Source organism: Nerophis lumbriciformis, linkage group LG03 (assembly GCF_033978685.3).
Source record: "Nerophis lumbriciformis linkage group LG03, RoL_Nlum_v2.1, whole genome shotgun sequence".
Lineage (NCBI taxonomy): Eukaryota > Metazoa > Chordata > Actinopteri > Syngnathiformes > Syngnathidae > Nerophis > Nerophis lumbriciformis.
Genome location: NC_084550.2, coordinates 16,735,001 through 16,750,000, shown reverse-complemented (window position 1 = coordinate 16,750,000; position 15,000 = coordinate 16,735,001). Strand labels below are relative to the sequence as shown.

The 15,000-nt window shown below is 38.1% G+C and overlaps 1 protein-coding gene across 1 annotated transcript in view; it reads left to right on the top strand.

The window, feature by feature from the left end:
* The window catches only part of fstl4 (follistatin-like 4), a 375,104-nt gene that overhangs the window by 20,027 nt on the left and 340,077 nt on the right, over positions 1-15,000 (top strand). The window contains exon 3 of the mRNA XM_061934279.1: positions 9,459-9,492. Coding sequence (XP_061790263.1) covers positions 9,459-9,492 — 34 coding nt within the window. The remainder of the gene's footprint in view (positions 1-9,458; positions 9,493-15,000) is intronic.

Below are 15,000 nucleotides of genomic sequence, written 5' to 3'. Positions count from 1 at the left end.
ATATAAATAATATATATGTGTATATATATATATATATATATATATATATATATATATATATATATATATATATATATATATACTGTATATAAACTCACATATATGTATATGTTTAAACATCGATTTAAATCTATCTATCCATCGATCCATTTATCTATCTGTATTCAAATATTCGAATCGTGTTTCAAATAGTTTGTTTTTGTGCTCCTCTCCTTTTCAGTCCCTCCCTTAATAACGGTGAATCAACTTGTGATTTAATGATTTTTTTTTTTTATCAATGTGTTAGTGTTCCTTGTAACAGTAAACTCAAAAAGAGAATTTCAACAAAATGTAAACAAAAATTAACTGTCTGCTCGTTTTAAAAGCAGACACCATATGGCAGTGAAATCACATACTCAGAGCTCATTGTCAAATTACTGTAATGTTTAATTGTAATATAACTTATAATAGTAATAGTTAGTTATGATTACAAAAACAAACACCACCAAAGGCTTCATTATTGTCCGCTCTCTGCTCTGTCGAATGTTGCAGACATTCTCCATGTATATATATTTATATATATATATGTATACAGTATTCGTGTGTTTTTTGGCATGATGTGTTTTTTCAGCATAATAGAGTGTTTTTTTAAACATAATATACTGTTTTTAAACATACATTTTTAATCCATAATATAGTGTATTTTTTCAAATAATAGTGTGGAAAAAATTTGAATTACTTGAATTTGCATGAATTGGTGCAAAATGTGACGTTGCAAATTCCTGAAATGACTGATTTTTGCTGACATAATTACACTTTTGGAACAGGGGAAAAGGAAGTCTGAAATATGGAGCCCATTAAATCAAGTGGGTCTGTCTAGACCTGGGCCAATATTCGATTAGTCAATTAATCAAACGGTAAATTAAAATGAACTCGATAGGTGTGCCAGCCATGATAATCGCCATGTGCATGCCCTGCTACGGGCTACAGGAGCAATCACTCGGTTTCAGCAGCTGCTGCCATTTGTACTACATGCACATAAAACTCACGTCAAACATATTACCGTATAAAGTTAAAATAATGGAAGTAAAGTAATTCATAACCACACGTTGATACAATTATGGACCAACTACAAGCATTAACTAGCTTAAAAGCTAACATGAAAACAAGAGACAGTAACATCTTTCACAATTGAGAAATGTCATATCCCAATCTAAACTTGTATAATAAATATATTATGTTGCCTCTGACCAGTCTTCCTCTCAGGGAATACAAGTCACTGGTCAATCCCAAATTCTTTCAGATGACATATATGCAGAGTAAGAAGGACCATCAAGACAGAATAGGATTATTATCAAGTTTTACTAAAGCTTTAGGAGACCAGTCCTACAGTGCGCTAATACCAGCATCTAGAAGAGGTCTGAAAATCAAACAGGAAGAGACAACTTATTGAATACGAAAACAGCCCCCACCCTCCCAGAAAGGAATACAGCCTCATTGTTCTAATACTGATAAGGTAAAAAGGTAAAGCACAGAGTTTACTTGCGGACATAAGATACAAGCAAAAAGAGTACATATGGGAAAATATTAGCTGATTTAAATATGACTATGAATAAAGAAATAACTCTTAAAAATATATGCATTCTCCACAATTACTACTAAGATCCAGTATTCAAATTAAACATAAATGATATGCCGTTTTTGCGCAAAGTGATCGATATAAATTCCACAATGTCAAGTTGATTCAGAGGCACGGGTCTTTTGAAGTGAAACGAACCCAGGACCTAATTTGCATTTATTAACAGAAAAGAAAAAAACATTCTAAAATGTTTACAAATCAAAATGGAAGAAGATAAACTTATTTAAACACACAAATACAAATAATATGGCTCCTATTAAGTCAGAACAATATTTAATGTTTCCTCTGCCAAGAGAGTATAATTTGTGGCTATTATTTTAGTGATTAAAAAAAATACAACTTGGTTAAAAGATTTTAGTGTGTAAAAGTACCTTTTGAGCACATTTCTCAATACCACAATAATAATGATAACCGTGAGAATTTTGGTTCAAAGAGAGCTTTTGGTCTTCTCGCCAGTAACTAATTTTAAGACAAAGTTTTTGTGATAACTTAGATAAAATTATTCTAACAATTGCATTATTATTATTATTTTTATGTATTATCGTTACATCAGTGGTTAATTTGGTCTCATAATAATGTTGACAATAATATAATTTAGGGTTAGAATTGGCGGTTAAAACACCAAAAATGATTCCCGGGCGCGACCACCGCTGCTGCTCACTGCTCCCCTCACCTCCCAGGGGGTGAACAAGGGGATGGGTCAAATGCAGAGGACATATTTCACCACACCTAGTGTGTGTGTGACAATCACTGGTACTTTAACTTTAACTTTAATTTATGGGCAATAATTTATAGGTTTATATATTGTCCAGCAAATCTTGTGAACACAGCTATCAAACAGATTACACTTGTTATCGTTTGCTCAAATTTCAATGTCATAGATTTAAGATAATACATTTGATAAACTATGCAGACAATCATTTGAAGTCTTTTTGTTTAAAAAGTGAAAGTGAAAAAATAACTGTTATATTTTCTCGTGTTGTTGAAATGAAGGAATGACACACAGATTTATCACCGACCAAGCAGGACAACATTATTTATTATGGATGCAAGACGCGGCAAATATTTACTTCATTTGTATTTCTTTACAGATCGCCCGATTATCGGCGGCGATATTTGGTATTTTGACGTTTATCGGTATCAACCATTTAAAAAAATATATATTTTAGCCTTTTTTCAATTTTGTTTAGCAATTAGAACTACAATAGAACTACATCAGCAGATGTTAATAATAATAATGATTAATAAAAATAATTAAAGTACAACATGAGCGCCGCATAAAAACATTATGTCGCTTCCTAAAAGATAATGTTAAAAAAACAACTTAAAGCCTTGTCCAGCTGTTTTTTTTAACATATACTATTCATGTTTAAATAACTTTTATTGCAAATGCATCTCGCCTCCGGCCCTGCGATGAGGTGGCGACTTGTCCAGGGTGTACCCCGCCTTCCGCCCGATTGTAGCTGAGATAGGCTCCAGCGCCCCCCGCGACCCCAAAGGGAATAAGCGGTAGGAAATGGATGGATGGATGGCATCTCGCCTCCAAATATACGTTATCGGCCTCATTGTCTACTACAAACCCCAAAACCAGTGAAGTTGGCACGTTGTGTAAATGTTAAATAAAAACAAAATACAATGATTTGCAAATCCTTTTCAACCTATATTCAATTGAATAGACTGCAAAGACAAGATACTTAACGTTCGAACTGGAAAACTTTTGTTATTTTTTGCAAAAAATAGCTCATTTGGAAATTGATGCCCTCAACATGGTTTAAAAAAGCTGGCCTAAGTGGCAAAAAAGACTGAGAAAGTTGAGGAATGCTCATCAAACACTTATTTGGAACATACCACAGGTGAACAGGCTAATTGGGAACAGGTGTGTGCCATGATTGGGTATAAAAGCAGCTTCCATGAAATGCTCAGTCATTCACAAACAAGGATGGGGCGAGGGTCACCACTTTGTGAACAAATGCGTAAGCAAATTGTCCAACAGTTTAAGAACAACATTTCTCAACGAAATATTGCAAGGAATTTAGGGATTTCACCATCTACGGTCTGTAATATCATCAAAAGGTTCAGAGAATCTGGAGAAATCACATAAGCGATGATATTACGGACCTTGGATCCCTCAGGCGGTACTGCATCAAAAAGCGACATCAGTGTGTAAAGGATATCACCACATGGGTTCAGGAACACTTTAGAAAACCACTGTCAGTAACTACAGTTCGTCACTACATCTGTAAGTGCAAGTTAAACTCTACTATGCAAAGCAAAAGCCATTTATCAACAACACCCAGCAACGCTGCTGGCTTCCCTGGGCCCGAACTCATCTAAGATGGACTGATACAAAGTGGAAAAGTGTTCTGTGGTCTGACGAGTCCACATTTCAAATTGTTTTTGGAAACTGTGGACGTCGTGTCCTCCGTAACAAAGAGGAAAAAAAACATCCGGATTGTTATAGGCGCTAAGTTGAAAAGCCAGCATGTGTGATGGTATGGGCATGTATTAGTGCCCAAAACATGGGTAACTTACACATCTGTGAAGGCACTATTAATGCTGAAAGGTACATACAGGTTTTGGAGCAACATATGTAGCCATCCAAGCAACGTTATCATGGACGCCCCTGCTTATTTCAGCAAGACAATGCCAAGCCACGTGTTACAACAGCGTGGCTTCATAGTAAAAGAGTGCGGGTACTACACTGGCCTGCCTGTAGTCCAGACCTGTCTCCCATTGAAATTGTGTGGCGCAATATGAAGCCTAAAATACCACAATGGAGACCCCGGTCTGTTGAACAACTTAAGCTGTACATCAAGCAAGAATGGGAAATAATTCCACCTGAAAAGCTTCAAAAATGTGTCTCCTCAGTTCCCAAACGTTTACTGAGTGTTGTTAAAAAGAAAGGCCATGTAACACAGTGGTAAAAATGCCCCTGTGCCAACTTTTTTGCAATGTGTTGCTGCCATTAAATTCTAAGTTAGTGATTATTTGCAAAAAAAAATGAAGTGTCTCAGTTCAAACATTAAATATCTTGTCTTTGCAGTCTATTCAATTGAATATAAGTTTATTTGCAAATCATTGTATTCTATTTTTATTTACGAATTACCCAACGTGCCAACTTCACTGGTCTTGGGGTTGGTAATAATAGGTATGGGCCCTGAGAAACCCGTATCGGTCCATCTCCACTATACTTATGGGAACATTCCAGAGAGTGTATGAGCTTGTGGCTCGGCATGATGTCATCGCTCCACGGTTTCATTAAAAAGACTTGTAGTGTAAATCCTGTTTGCCGACTAAAACAAAGAACAATCAAAACAACAGCTGTCATCTTCTCGGAGGGATATGATTGTTTAGGTTATGAAATCAACACGCGCGGCGTACAGCTTAGCACCTCCAGAGAGCGACCCTAACTAAAGCGGAGTTGATGAGCTCACCTGCTGGGGAAATTGAGGCCAGCCGAGCGTTGCCCTACACGAGATTGCAGGCTAGGGATGAACGCGTGCAGATGCTGGACTTCTTCTTCCACCTGAGCATCCAACTCCTGCCTACTCAATTCATTTACACACTTTTCATTTGCACTTTGGGCGCCGGGCGGCAAGGTGGATGTCCTCTCATTTGAGCAAGCGGCGCCAGGCGAGGAATCCATTTCAACACACATAAACACACACTTTACCATTTTTAATGTGTTTGTCCTACTTGATCCACTTGGGACATAAACACTATATTTTGTACGAAATACCACATATTATATACAACAAACGTTAGCAATATTAGCATAGCTAATAGCATTAGCATATGTATATATATATATATATATATATATATATATATATATATATATATATATATATATATATATATATATAAAATGATATATATATATATATATATATATATATATATATAAAATGATATATATATATATATATATATATATATATATATATATATATATATATATATATATATATATTAGAGATGCGCGGTTTGCGGGCACAACCGCGGAGTCCGCGGATTATCCGCGGATCGGGCGGATGGAATTTAAAAAAATTAGATTTTATCCGCGGGTCGGGTCGGGTCGGGCGGTTGAAATAAAAAAAAATTAGATTTTAAATAGATTCAGGCGGGTGGCAGTTAAACCAATTCGGAAATATATATACATAGTTAAATGTTGTTACCCACATACGAAAAACGAGCAGGCACCTGCTGCATATGCCACAACAGAAGAAAAAAAAAAAAAGAGATGGACACTTTTACGGAGCGGAGAAGGGACGCCTCGCCGGGGTCCGGGACTGAGGCCCCTTCCCCCGAGAGGGCCCCACCGGGAGCCGTAGCTGAGGCGATCCGCGAGAAGGGCCCGACGCACGTCCAGGGTCACCACCGCGCCCACCGCACCGACACCCCGCCTCGTCCGCCTTCGCCGCGGCCGGCGTCACGCGCAGCAGGTAAGCAGCTTACCTGCCCGCCACCCCCGTGGCCGGGGGCTCGTAACAGGGGTCACTCCGCGCGCTCCGCCCGCGCAGCTCACCTGCCCGCGCAGCTTACCTGCCCGCCACCCCTGTTGCCGGGGGCGCGTAACAGGGGTCACTCCGCGCGCAGTGCGCTCACGAAAGGGGTGGGGCTCACCCTGGTTGATATAGACAGCAGGACGGTGGCCATGGAAGTTGGAACCCGCTAAGGAGTGTGTAACAACCCACCTGCCGAATCAACTAGCCCTGAAAATGGATGGCGCTGGAGCATCAGGCCCATACCCGGCCGTCGCCGGCAGCGAGACGCGCTTGGAGGTGCGCTCAGCGCTGCTCCCATATGATTGCGCACTGGTGTGCGTCTGGGTCGTGACAGCGTGGCACGCGAATGTCTGTGCTGCATTGGATCAGTCTCCTTTCTTTAACAGGCAAAAGCTTTATAACCTCACTAATGCCTTGCATCGTCTATATTAGATATATAACAACGGGCGGGTGCGGGCCGGTGCGGTTCTGATCAAATGTTAGTTCGGGTGGATGGCGGATGGTTGACGACTTTCTGATGCGGTTGCGGATGAAATAATTGCCTATCCGCGCATCTCTAATATATATATATATATATATATATATATATATATATATATATATATATATATATATATATATATATACATACCCCGCGACACCAAAAGGGACAAGTGGTAGAAAATGGATGGATGGATACATATATATATATATATATATATATATATATATATATATATATATATATATATATATATATATATATATATATATATATATATATATATATATATATACATACACTGTAGATATATACACTGTAGTTATATATATATATATATATATATATATATATATATATCAGTGACGTGCAGTCACTAGAGGCAGATGAGGCGGGGCCTCACCTGCCATCATGGAAAGAAAAAAAATGTAAAAAGAAAAAAAAAAATTAAATTGTTATATGTATCCAGGGATTATACTATAAGTTTTTTTCCATTTAACTTCACCAGTTTTAGATTATTTTTATTCAAAATCGCTGAATTTTCACATTTGCCGTTCAAATACTGAGAAGAGACGGTGCGGTGAACAGCAGCCAGTTGAGGCACGTCACTCAGTGCCGCAACATGGATTGCGCAATGACTCGGCTAACTGCTGGCCTGCTGTGCAGTGAGACTGTATTGCTATATGAACTATATTAAACATTTCCATAGTTTAGTTAGCTGAGGTATATAATGTACAGTGTATTTTGTCAACAACTGTATGTGTGTAAAGTATTTCTTGTGCTGAGCAATCATAAAACGGCTGCAAAAGACGCACTGGCTGAGGCTCGCCTCCTGCACCCCCGCCGTAGAATTGTTATATCAACTAAAGCCCACACTTAAACTTTCCACGTGCAAGATTGAATCTATTTAAAAAAATTATTTCATAAGAAGCCAAAAAGTGCAAAAACAATAATGTTGGTGTTGGAGGAGTTGTGAATGACTGCAGGGACACAACATTAGATACACCTGCAGACTGCAGGTGTACCTAATTCACAACTCCTCCAACACGAACATTATTGTTTTTGCACTTTTTGGCTTCTTATTAAATAACTTTTGTAACCTATTTTCAAGGGCTTTCCTCTTTGTGATGTTAAGTTCCTGTTATGCGCTGTTATACAGTATATGCCTTGAGCTCTTATTTTGAAGGCGCTAAGAGCGGAAGTGATGTCACGTTACGGAGGTTTTTGAAAGAAGGTAAATAAAGTGGTCCTCGTGTAAACTGGAGCCTCCGTGTTTGTTATTTTGTAGTTTCATACAGTATAGGCGACATTTATAAACCCTCGTTTACACTTTTTTAAATAGATTCAATCTTGCACGTGGAAAGTTTAAGTGAGGGCTTTAGTTGCGGCACATGGACTTAATTTCTAAGTAAATGTAAGTCCATAATAACGTTTTTTTTAATTAAATGTGCTTTTTTGTGTGCTACAGTTTATATGTGTAAAGTTAAAGTTAAGTTAACGTACCAATGATTGTCACACTCACACTAGGTGTAAAGAAATTTGTCCTCTGCATTTGACCCATTCCCTTGATCACCCCCTGGGAGGTGAGGGGAGCAGTGGGCAGAAGCTGCGCCGCGCCTGGGAATAATTTTTGGTGATTTAACCCCCAATTTCAACCCTTGATGCTGAGTGCCAAGCAGGGAAGAATGCTGGTATGAGCTTTTAAACATAACCCGTTAACTGCTGCCAATCAAATGGTGAAAAAGATACTCTTTAGGGTTCATATGTTTGTAAATCTGACTGTGATGAAGTCAGTGCCTCACCAGCCATCAACCTCACCGCACGTCACTGATATATGTATATTTTGTATATGATTCTTATTCATCACGATTCTGCATGGATTTTTTGAATGGATAATTGTTTGAAATTATGTATTTATTTCGGATAAGCCAACAAACCAAAAATATTATTAATCTACACAATTCAAAGAAGAAAACTAACATAAAAATACAATATGGTCAACTGTTAAAGAATAAAAAACATAAGTAATATTAAAAAAAAAAAAAGAAGAAAGATTTTGTTTTCAAAAGGAAACATAAATAATCAAAGTTAATTGATAGTTTTAAAGAATAGATTTGAAAAAATATACAGTTTATAAATACAGTTCTTAGACAGCTTACATTGTCTTCGTCGACCAAATTGATATAATTTCTATACAATAGGTGTATTATGTCCATGATGAAGGAAGGAAGTTTTTCTTCATAACTTCATAAAAAACTTGAAAAGCGAATGTTTGAGCGCCTCTTTTCCCAAAGGTGCAGCAAACTAGTTGAATATGATCACATTTGGAGCTCATAAACACATATTTCTGTTACAGAAATATTGATCCCTGTGTTAAACTCGACTGACTCCATATTTCATATTATATTTTTTCTTAGGCTTCTTGTTATTGCAGTCGTTAAGAAGCTTGTTGGAGCGATGAGGAATGAAATAAGACGTTTGGAGTAGAACTGAAATATATGAACTGCTGGAAAGAATTGTTGATTTTATTATTGATTGATTTTTCTGTCTGCTGACAAAACAAATCAACATTATTTCATTCATTATTTCTCGCATTCAAGCTCTGTTTATCCCCCACTGTTGACACGCCCACAAAAATGGTCGCCTCCTTGGCGAGTATTTCCAATTAGAGTGAAGTGACTCTTACACTAACCATGTCCTCGTTCTCTTCCACACCCCCTGGTCTTTTCCAGTGGGCGAGCGAGGGAAACACACACTTTGTCTCTGCAATAACATCTTTTTGTCTGTGTGCGTGTGTGTGTGTGTGTGTGTGTGTGTGTGCGTGTGTGTGTGTGTGTGTGTGTGTTTACAGGAGAAGGGGAAGGCAAACACCAGCATGGATCAATGTGAGTACAAATACTGTGTTTAATGTTGTACTGTGTATTGTTATTATTTTTTCACTTTTGCTTTTGCTCCGACGTTGGCTTTGTTTTTCAATTCTTGTGGCAGAAACATGAACTTTACACTCAAAAACACTTTTTATAAACACAACATGCACTACTTTCTCTACACGGTAGTAAATATACAAAATATCATAAGGTATAGTATTATAAGGGGAGGTGTTTGAAGTATTTCAGTAAGTCTTGTAAGGTGAGGTGTTAGAAGTATTTTTGTAAGTATTATAAGGTCATGCGTCATCTAGTCAGTGTTGTAAGGTGAGGTACTAGTAGTATTCTAGTCAGTGGTATAAGGTGAGGTGTTCGTAGTATTGTAGTCAATGATGTAAGGTGAAGTGTTAGTAGTATATTGGGAAGTTTTCCAAGGTGAGGTGTTAGTAGTATTCTATTCAATGTTATAAAGTGAAGTGTTAGTAGTATTCTTGTCAACGTTATGAAGTGAGGTGTTAGTAGTATGTTAGTATGTTTTCCAAGGTGAGGTGTTAGTAGTATTCTATTAAATGTTATAAAGTGAAGTGTTGGCAATATTCTAGTCAATGTTATAAGATGAGGTACTAGTAGTATTGTAGTCAGTGGTATATGGTGAGGTGTTAGTAGTATTGTAGTCAATGTTGTAAGGTGAAGTGTTAGTAGTATTCTTGTCAACGTTATGAAGTGAGGTGTTAGTAGTATATTAGTATGTTTTCCAAGGTGAGGTGTTAGTAGTATTCTATTCAATGTTATAAGGTGAGGTGTTGGTAGTATTCTAGTCAATGTTGTAAGATTAGGTTCTGGTAGTATTTTAGTCAGTGGTATAAGGTGAGGTGATAGTAGTATTCTAGTCAATGCTATACTGTAAGTGAGGTGTTGGTAGTATATTGGTAAGTTTTCCAAGTTGAGGTGTTAGTAGTATTCTATTCAATGTTATAAAGTGAAGTGTTAGTAGTATTCTTGGCAACGTTATGAAGTGATGTGTTAGTAGTATATTAGTATGTTTTCCAAGGTGAGGTGTTAGTAGTATATTAGTATGTTTTCCAAGGTGAGGTGTTAGTAGTATATTAGTATGTTTTCCAAGGTGAGGTGTTAGTAGTATTCTAGTCAATGTTATAAGATTAGGTACTAGTAGTATTCTAGTCAGTGGTATAAGGTGAGGTGTTAGTAGTATTGTAGTCAATGTTGTAAAGTGAAGTGTTAGTAGTATTCTAGTCAATGTTATACTGTAAGTGAGGTCTAGTAGTATATTGGGAAGTTTTCCAAGGTGAGGTGTTAGTAGTATTCTATTCAATGTTACAAAGTGAAGTGTTAGTAGTATTCTTGTCAATGTTATTAAGTGAGGTGTTAGTAGTATATTAGTATGTTTTCCAAGGTTAGGTGTTAGGAGTATTCTATTCAATGAAGTGTGAGTAGTATTTTAGTCAACGTTTTAAAGTGAGGTGTTAGTAGTATATTAGTATGGTTTCTAAGATGAGATGTTAGTAGTATTCTAGTCAATGTTATAAGGTGAGGTGTTGGCAGTATGCTAGTCAATGTTATAAGTTGAGGTTCTAGTAGTATTCTTGTCAACGTTTTAAAGTGAGGTGTTAGTATTATATTTTCCAAGGTGAGATGTTAGTAGTATTCTAGTCATTGTTATAAGACTAGATACTAGTAGTATTCTAGTCAGTGGTATAAGGTGAGGTGTTAGTAGTATTGTAGTCAATGCTGTAAGGTGAAGTGAGGTGTTAATAGTATATTGGCAAGTTTTCCAAGGTGAGGTGCTAGTAGTATTCTATTCAATGTTATAAAGTGAAGTGTTAGTAGTATTCTTGTCAACGTTATGAAGTGAGGTGTTAGTAGTATATTAGTATGTTTTCCAAGGTGAGGTGTTAGTAGTATTCTATTCAATGTTATAAGGTGACGTGTGAGTAGTATTCTTGTCAACGTTATAAAGTGAGGTGTTAGTGGTATATTTTCCAAGGTGAGAAGTTAGTAGTATTCTAGTCAATGTTATAAGGTGAGGTGTTGGTAGTATTCTAGTCAATGTTGTAAGATTAGGTACTAGTAGTATTCTAGTCAGTGGTATATGGTGAGGTGTTAGTAGTATTGTAGTCAATGTTGTAAGGTGAAGTGTTAGTAGTATTCTTGTCAATGTTATGAAGTGAGGTGTTAGTAGTATATTAGTATGTTTTCCAAGGTGAGGTGTTAGTAGTATTCTAATCAATGTTGTAAGGTGAAGTGTGAGTAGTATTCTTGTCTACGTTATAAAGTGAGGTGTTAGTGGTATATTTTCCAAGGTGAGAAGTTAGTAGTATTCTAGTCAATGTTATAAGGTGAGGTGTTGGTAGTATTCTAGTCAATGTTGTAAGATTAGGTACTAGTAGTATTCTAGTCAGTGGTATATGGTGAGGGGTTAGTAGTATTGTAGTCAGTGGTATATGGTGAGGTGTTAGTTGTATTGTAGTCAATGTTATAAGGTGAAGTGTTGGCAGTATTCTTGTCAACGTTATGAAGTGAGGTGTTAGTAGTATATTAGTATGTTTTCCAAGGTGAAGTGTTAGTAGTATTCTATTCAATGTTATAAGGTGACGTGTGAGTAGTATTCTTGTCAACGTTATAAAGTGAGGTGTTAGTAGTATATTTTCCAAGGTGAGAAGTTAGTAGTATTCTAGTCAATGTTATAAGGTGAGGTGTTGGTAGTATTCTAGTCAATGTTGTAAGATTAGGTACTAGTAGTATTCTAGTCAGTGGTATATGGTGAGGTGTTGGTAGTATTGTAGTCAATGTTGTAAGGTGAAGTGTTATTAGTATTTTTGTCAACGTTAAGAAGTGAGGTGTTAGTAGTATACTAGTATGTTTTCCAAGGTGAGGTGTTAATATTATGCTATTCAATGTTATAAGGTGACGTGTGAGTAGTATTCTTGTCAACATTATAAAGTGAGGTGTTTGTAGTATATTTTCCAAGGTGAGATGTTAGTAGTATTCTAGTCAATTTTATAAGGTGAGGTGTTGGTAGTATACTAGTCAATGTTGTAAGATTAGGTACTAATAGTAATCTAGTCAGTGGTATATAGTGAGGTGTTAGTAGTATTGTAGTCAATGTTGTAAGGTGAAGTGTTAGTAGTATTCTTGTCAACGTTATGAAGTGAGGTGTTAGTAGTATATTAGTATGTTTTCCAAGGTGAGGTGTTAATATTATTATATTCAATGTTATAAGGTGACGTGTGAGTAGTATTCTTGTCAACGTTATAAAGTGAGGTGTTAGTAGTATATTTTCCAAGGTGAGATTTTAGTAGTATTCTAGTCAATGTTATAAGGTGAGGTGTTGGTAGTATTCTAGTCAATGTTGTAAGATTAGGTACTAGTAGTATTCTAGTCAGTGGTATAAGGTGAGGTGTTAGTAGTATTCTAGTCAATGCTATACTCTGAGTGAGGTGTTAGTAGTATATTGGCAAGTTTTCCAAGGTGAGGTGTTAGTAGTATTCTATTCAATGTTACAAAGTGAATTGTTAGTAGTATTCTTGTCAACGTTATGAAGTGAGGTGTTAGTAGTATATTAGTATGTTTTCTAAGGTGAGATGTTAGTAGTATTCTAGTCAATGTTATAAGGTGAGGTGTTCTACTAGGTATTAAAAGGTGAAATTTGGAACCATGTGTTGTGTTACATTTCCCATCTCAGGGAAAATGATTGTGATTGGTCTTGGTTCTGTATTAGTTGAATTGATAAAACAAGGGTGTCCAGAAGTGTGGCCCGAGAAGACATTGTTAGCCCACAGCTCATTTTTATTGTCCCTTGGCATATTGTCAAAATAAACTACGTGGATTATTGATGAGATGTATTATGATATATATTACACACATTTGCTTTGTCAACTATAAAATGAAGATGTTTATTTCAGAAAGTTTAGCATATTCGGTACAGTAGTGCCTCAGGATACGAGTGTCTCAGCTTAGAGGTTTTTCAGGATTCAAGTTGTCAGCATTTGGGGTTTTGAGCCTCCCCGCCACTATTTGGTGTAGCTTATGTCATACTGTACCTCGTAGGCTCCGACTCAAAAGAGCCAATCTTACTTGCTCGCATTAGCATATAGCTAAAGATGGACATCAAGTACAGTATAAAGTGTACATAAAGTATGTTGTAGATGACCGCACCGACACAACCAATGTTGTAAAAGCGAGAAACTGCTGTGTAAGCACTAATAAAGGCACGCACAGCAAGAAAAAGCTGCTGGAGGAGGTTGCCTACAGCCGCAACTGTTAAAGGACTGTTTTTTAATAGCTAATTAGAGGCCCTTTGCTATGTAGACCACAGGAGACTGACTGTAGGCCACTGTGGTTAATTGAATGGATGTGGTAATTGGAAGATTTGGGTACATAACGATTCGATCCGATTCCGATTCTTCTATCCTTCCATCCGTCTTCTTCCGCTTATCCGAGGTCGGGTCGCGTGGGAAGCAGCCTATGATGGGAAGCCCAGACTTTCCTCTCCCCAGCCACTTCGTCCAGCTCTTCTCGGGGGATCCCGAGGCGTTCCCAGGCCAGCCGGGAGACATAGTCTTCCCAACTTGTCCTGGGTCTTCCCCGTGGCCTCCTACCGGTCGGACGTGCCCTAAACACCTCCCTTGGGAAGCGTTCGGGTGGCATCCTGACCATATGCCCGAACCACCTCATCTGGCTCCTCTCGATGTGGAGGAGCAGCGGCTTTACTTTGAGCTCACCCCGGATGACAGAGCTTCTCACCCTATCTCTAAGGGAGAGCCCCGCCACCCGGCGGATGAAGCTCATTTCGGCCGCTTGTACCCGTGATCTTGTCCTTTCGGTCATAACCCAAAGCTCATGACCATAGCTGAGGATGGGAACGTACATTGACCGGTAAATTGAGAGCTCTGCCTTCCGGCTCAGCTCCTTCTCCACCACAACGGATCGATACAGTGTCCGCATTACTGAAGACGCCGCACCGATCCGCCTGTCGATCTCACGATCCACTCTTCCCTCACTCGTGAACAAGACTCCGAGGTACTTGAACTCCTCCACGTGGGGCAGGGTCTCCTCCCAGACCCGGAGATGGCACTCCACCCTTTTCCGGGCGAGAACCATGGACTCGGACTTGGAGGTGCTGATTCTCGTCCCAGTCGCTTCACACTCGGCTGCGAACCGATCCAGCGAGAGCTGAAGATCCTGGCCAGATGAAGCCATCAGGACCACATCATCTGCAAAAAGCAGACCTAATCCTGCAGCCACCAAACCAGATCCCCTCAACGCCCTGACTGCGCCTACAAATTCTGTCCATAAAAGTTATGAACAGAATCGGTGACAAAGGGCAGCCTTGGCGGAGTCCAACCCTCACTGGAATCGGGTCCGACTTACTGCCGGCAATTCCCGATTCAAACCGATTCTCGCAATGTATTATTTGGTATAATAATTATAATGACACTTTTTCAAAACACAGATTACAGGTTAGAAAATCTCCTTCTGGTTGTATTAAGATGGCCTAAAAACTTA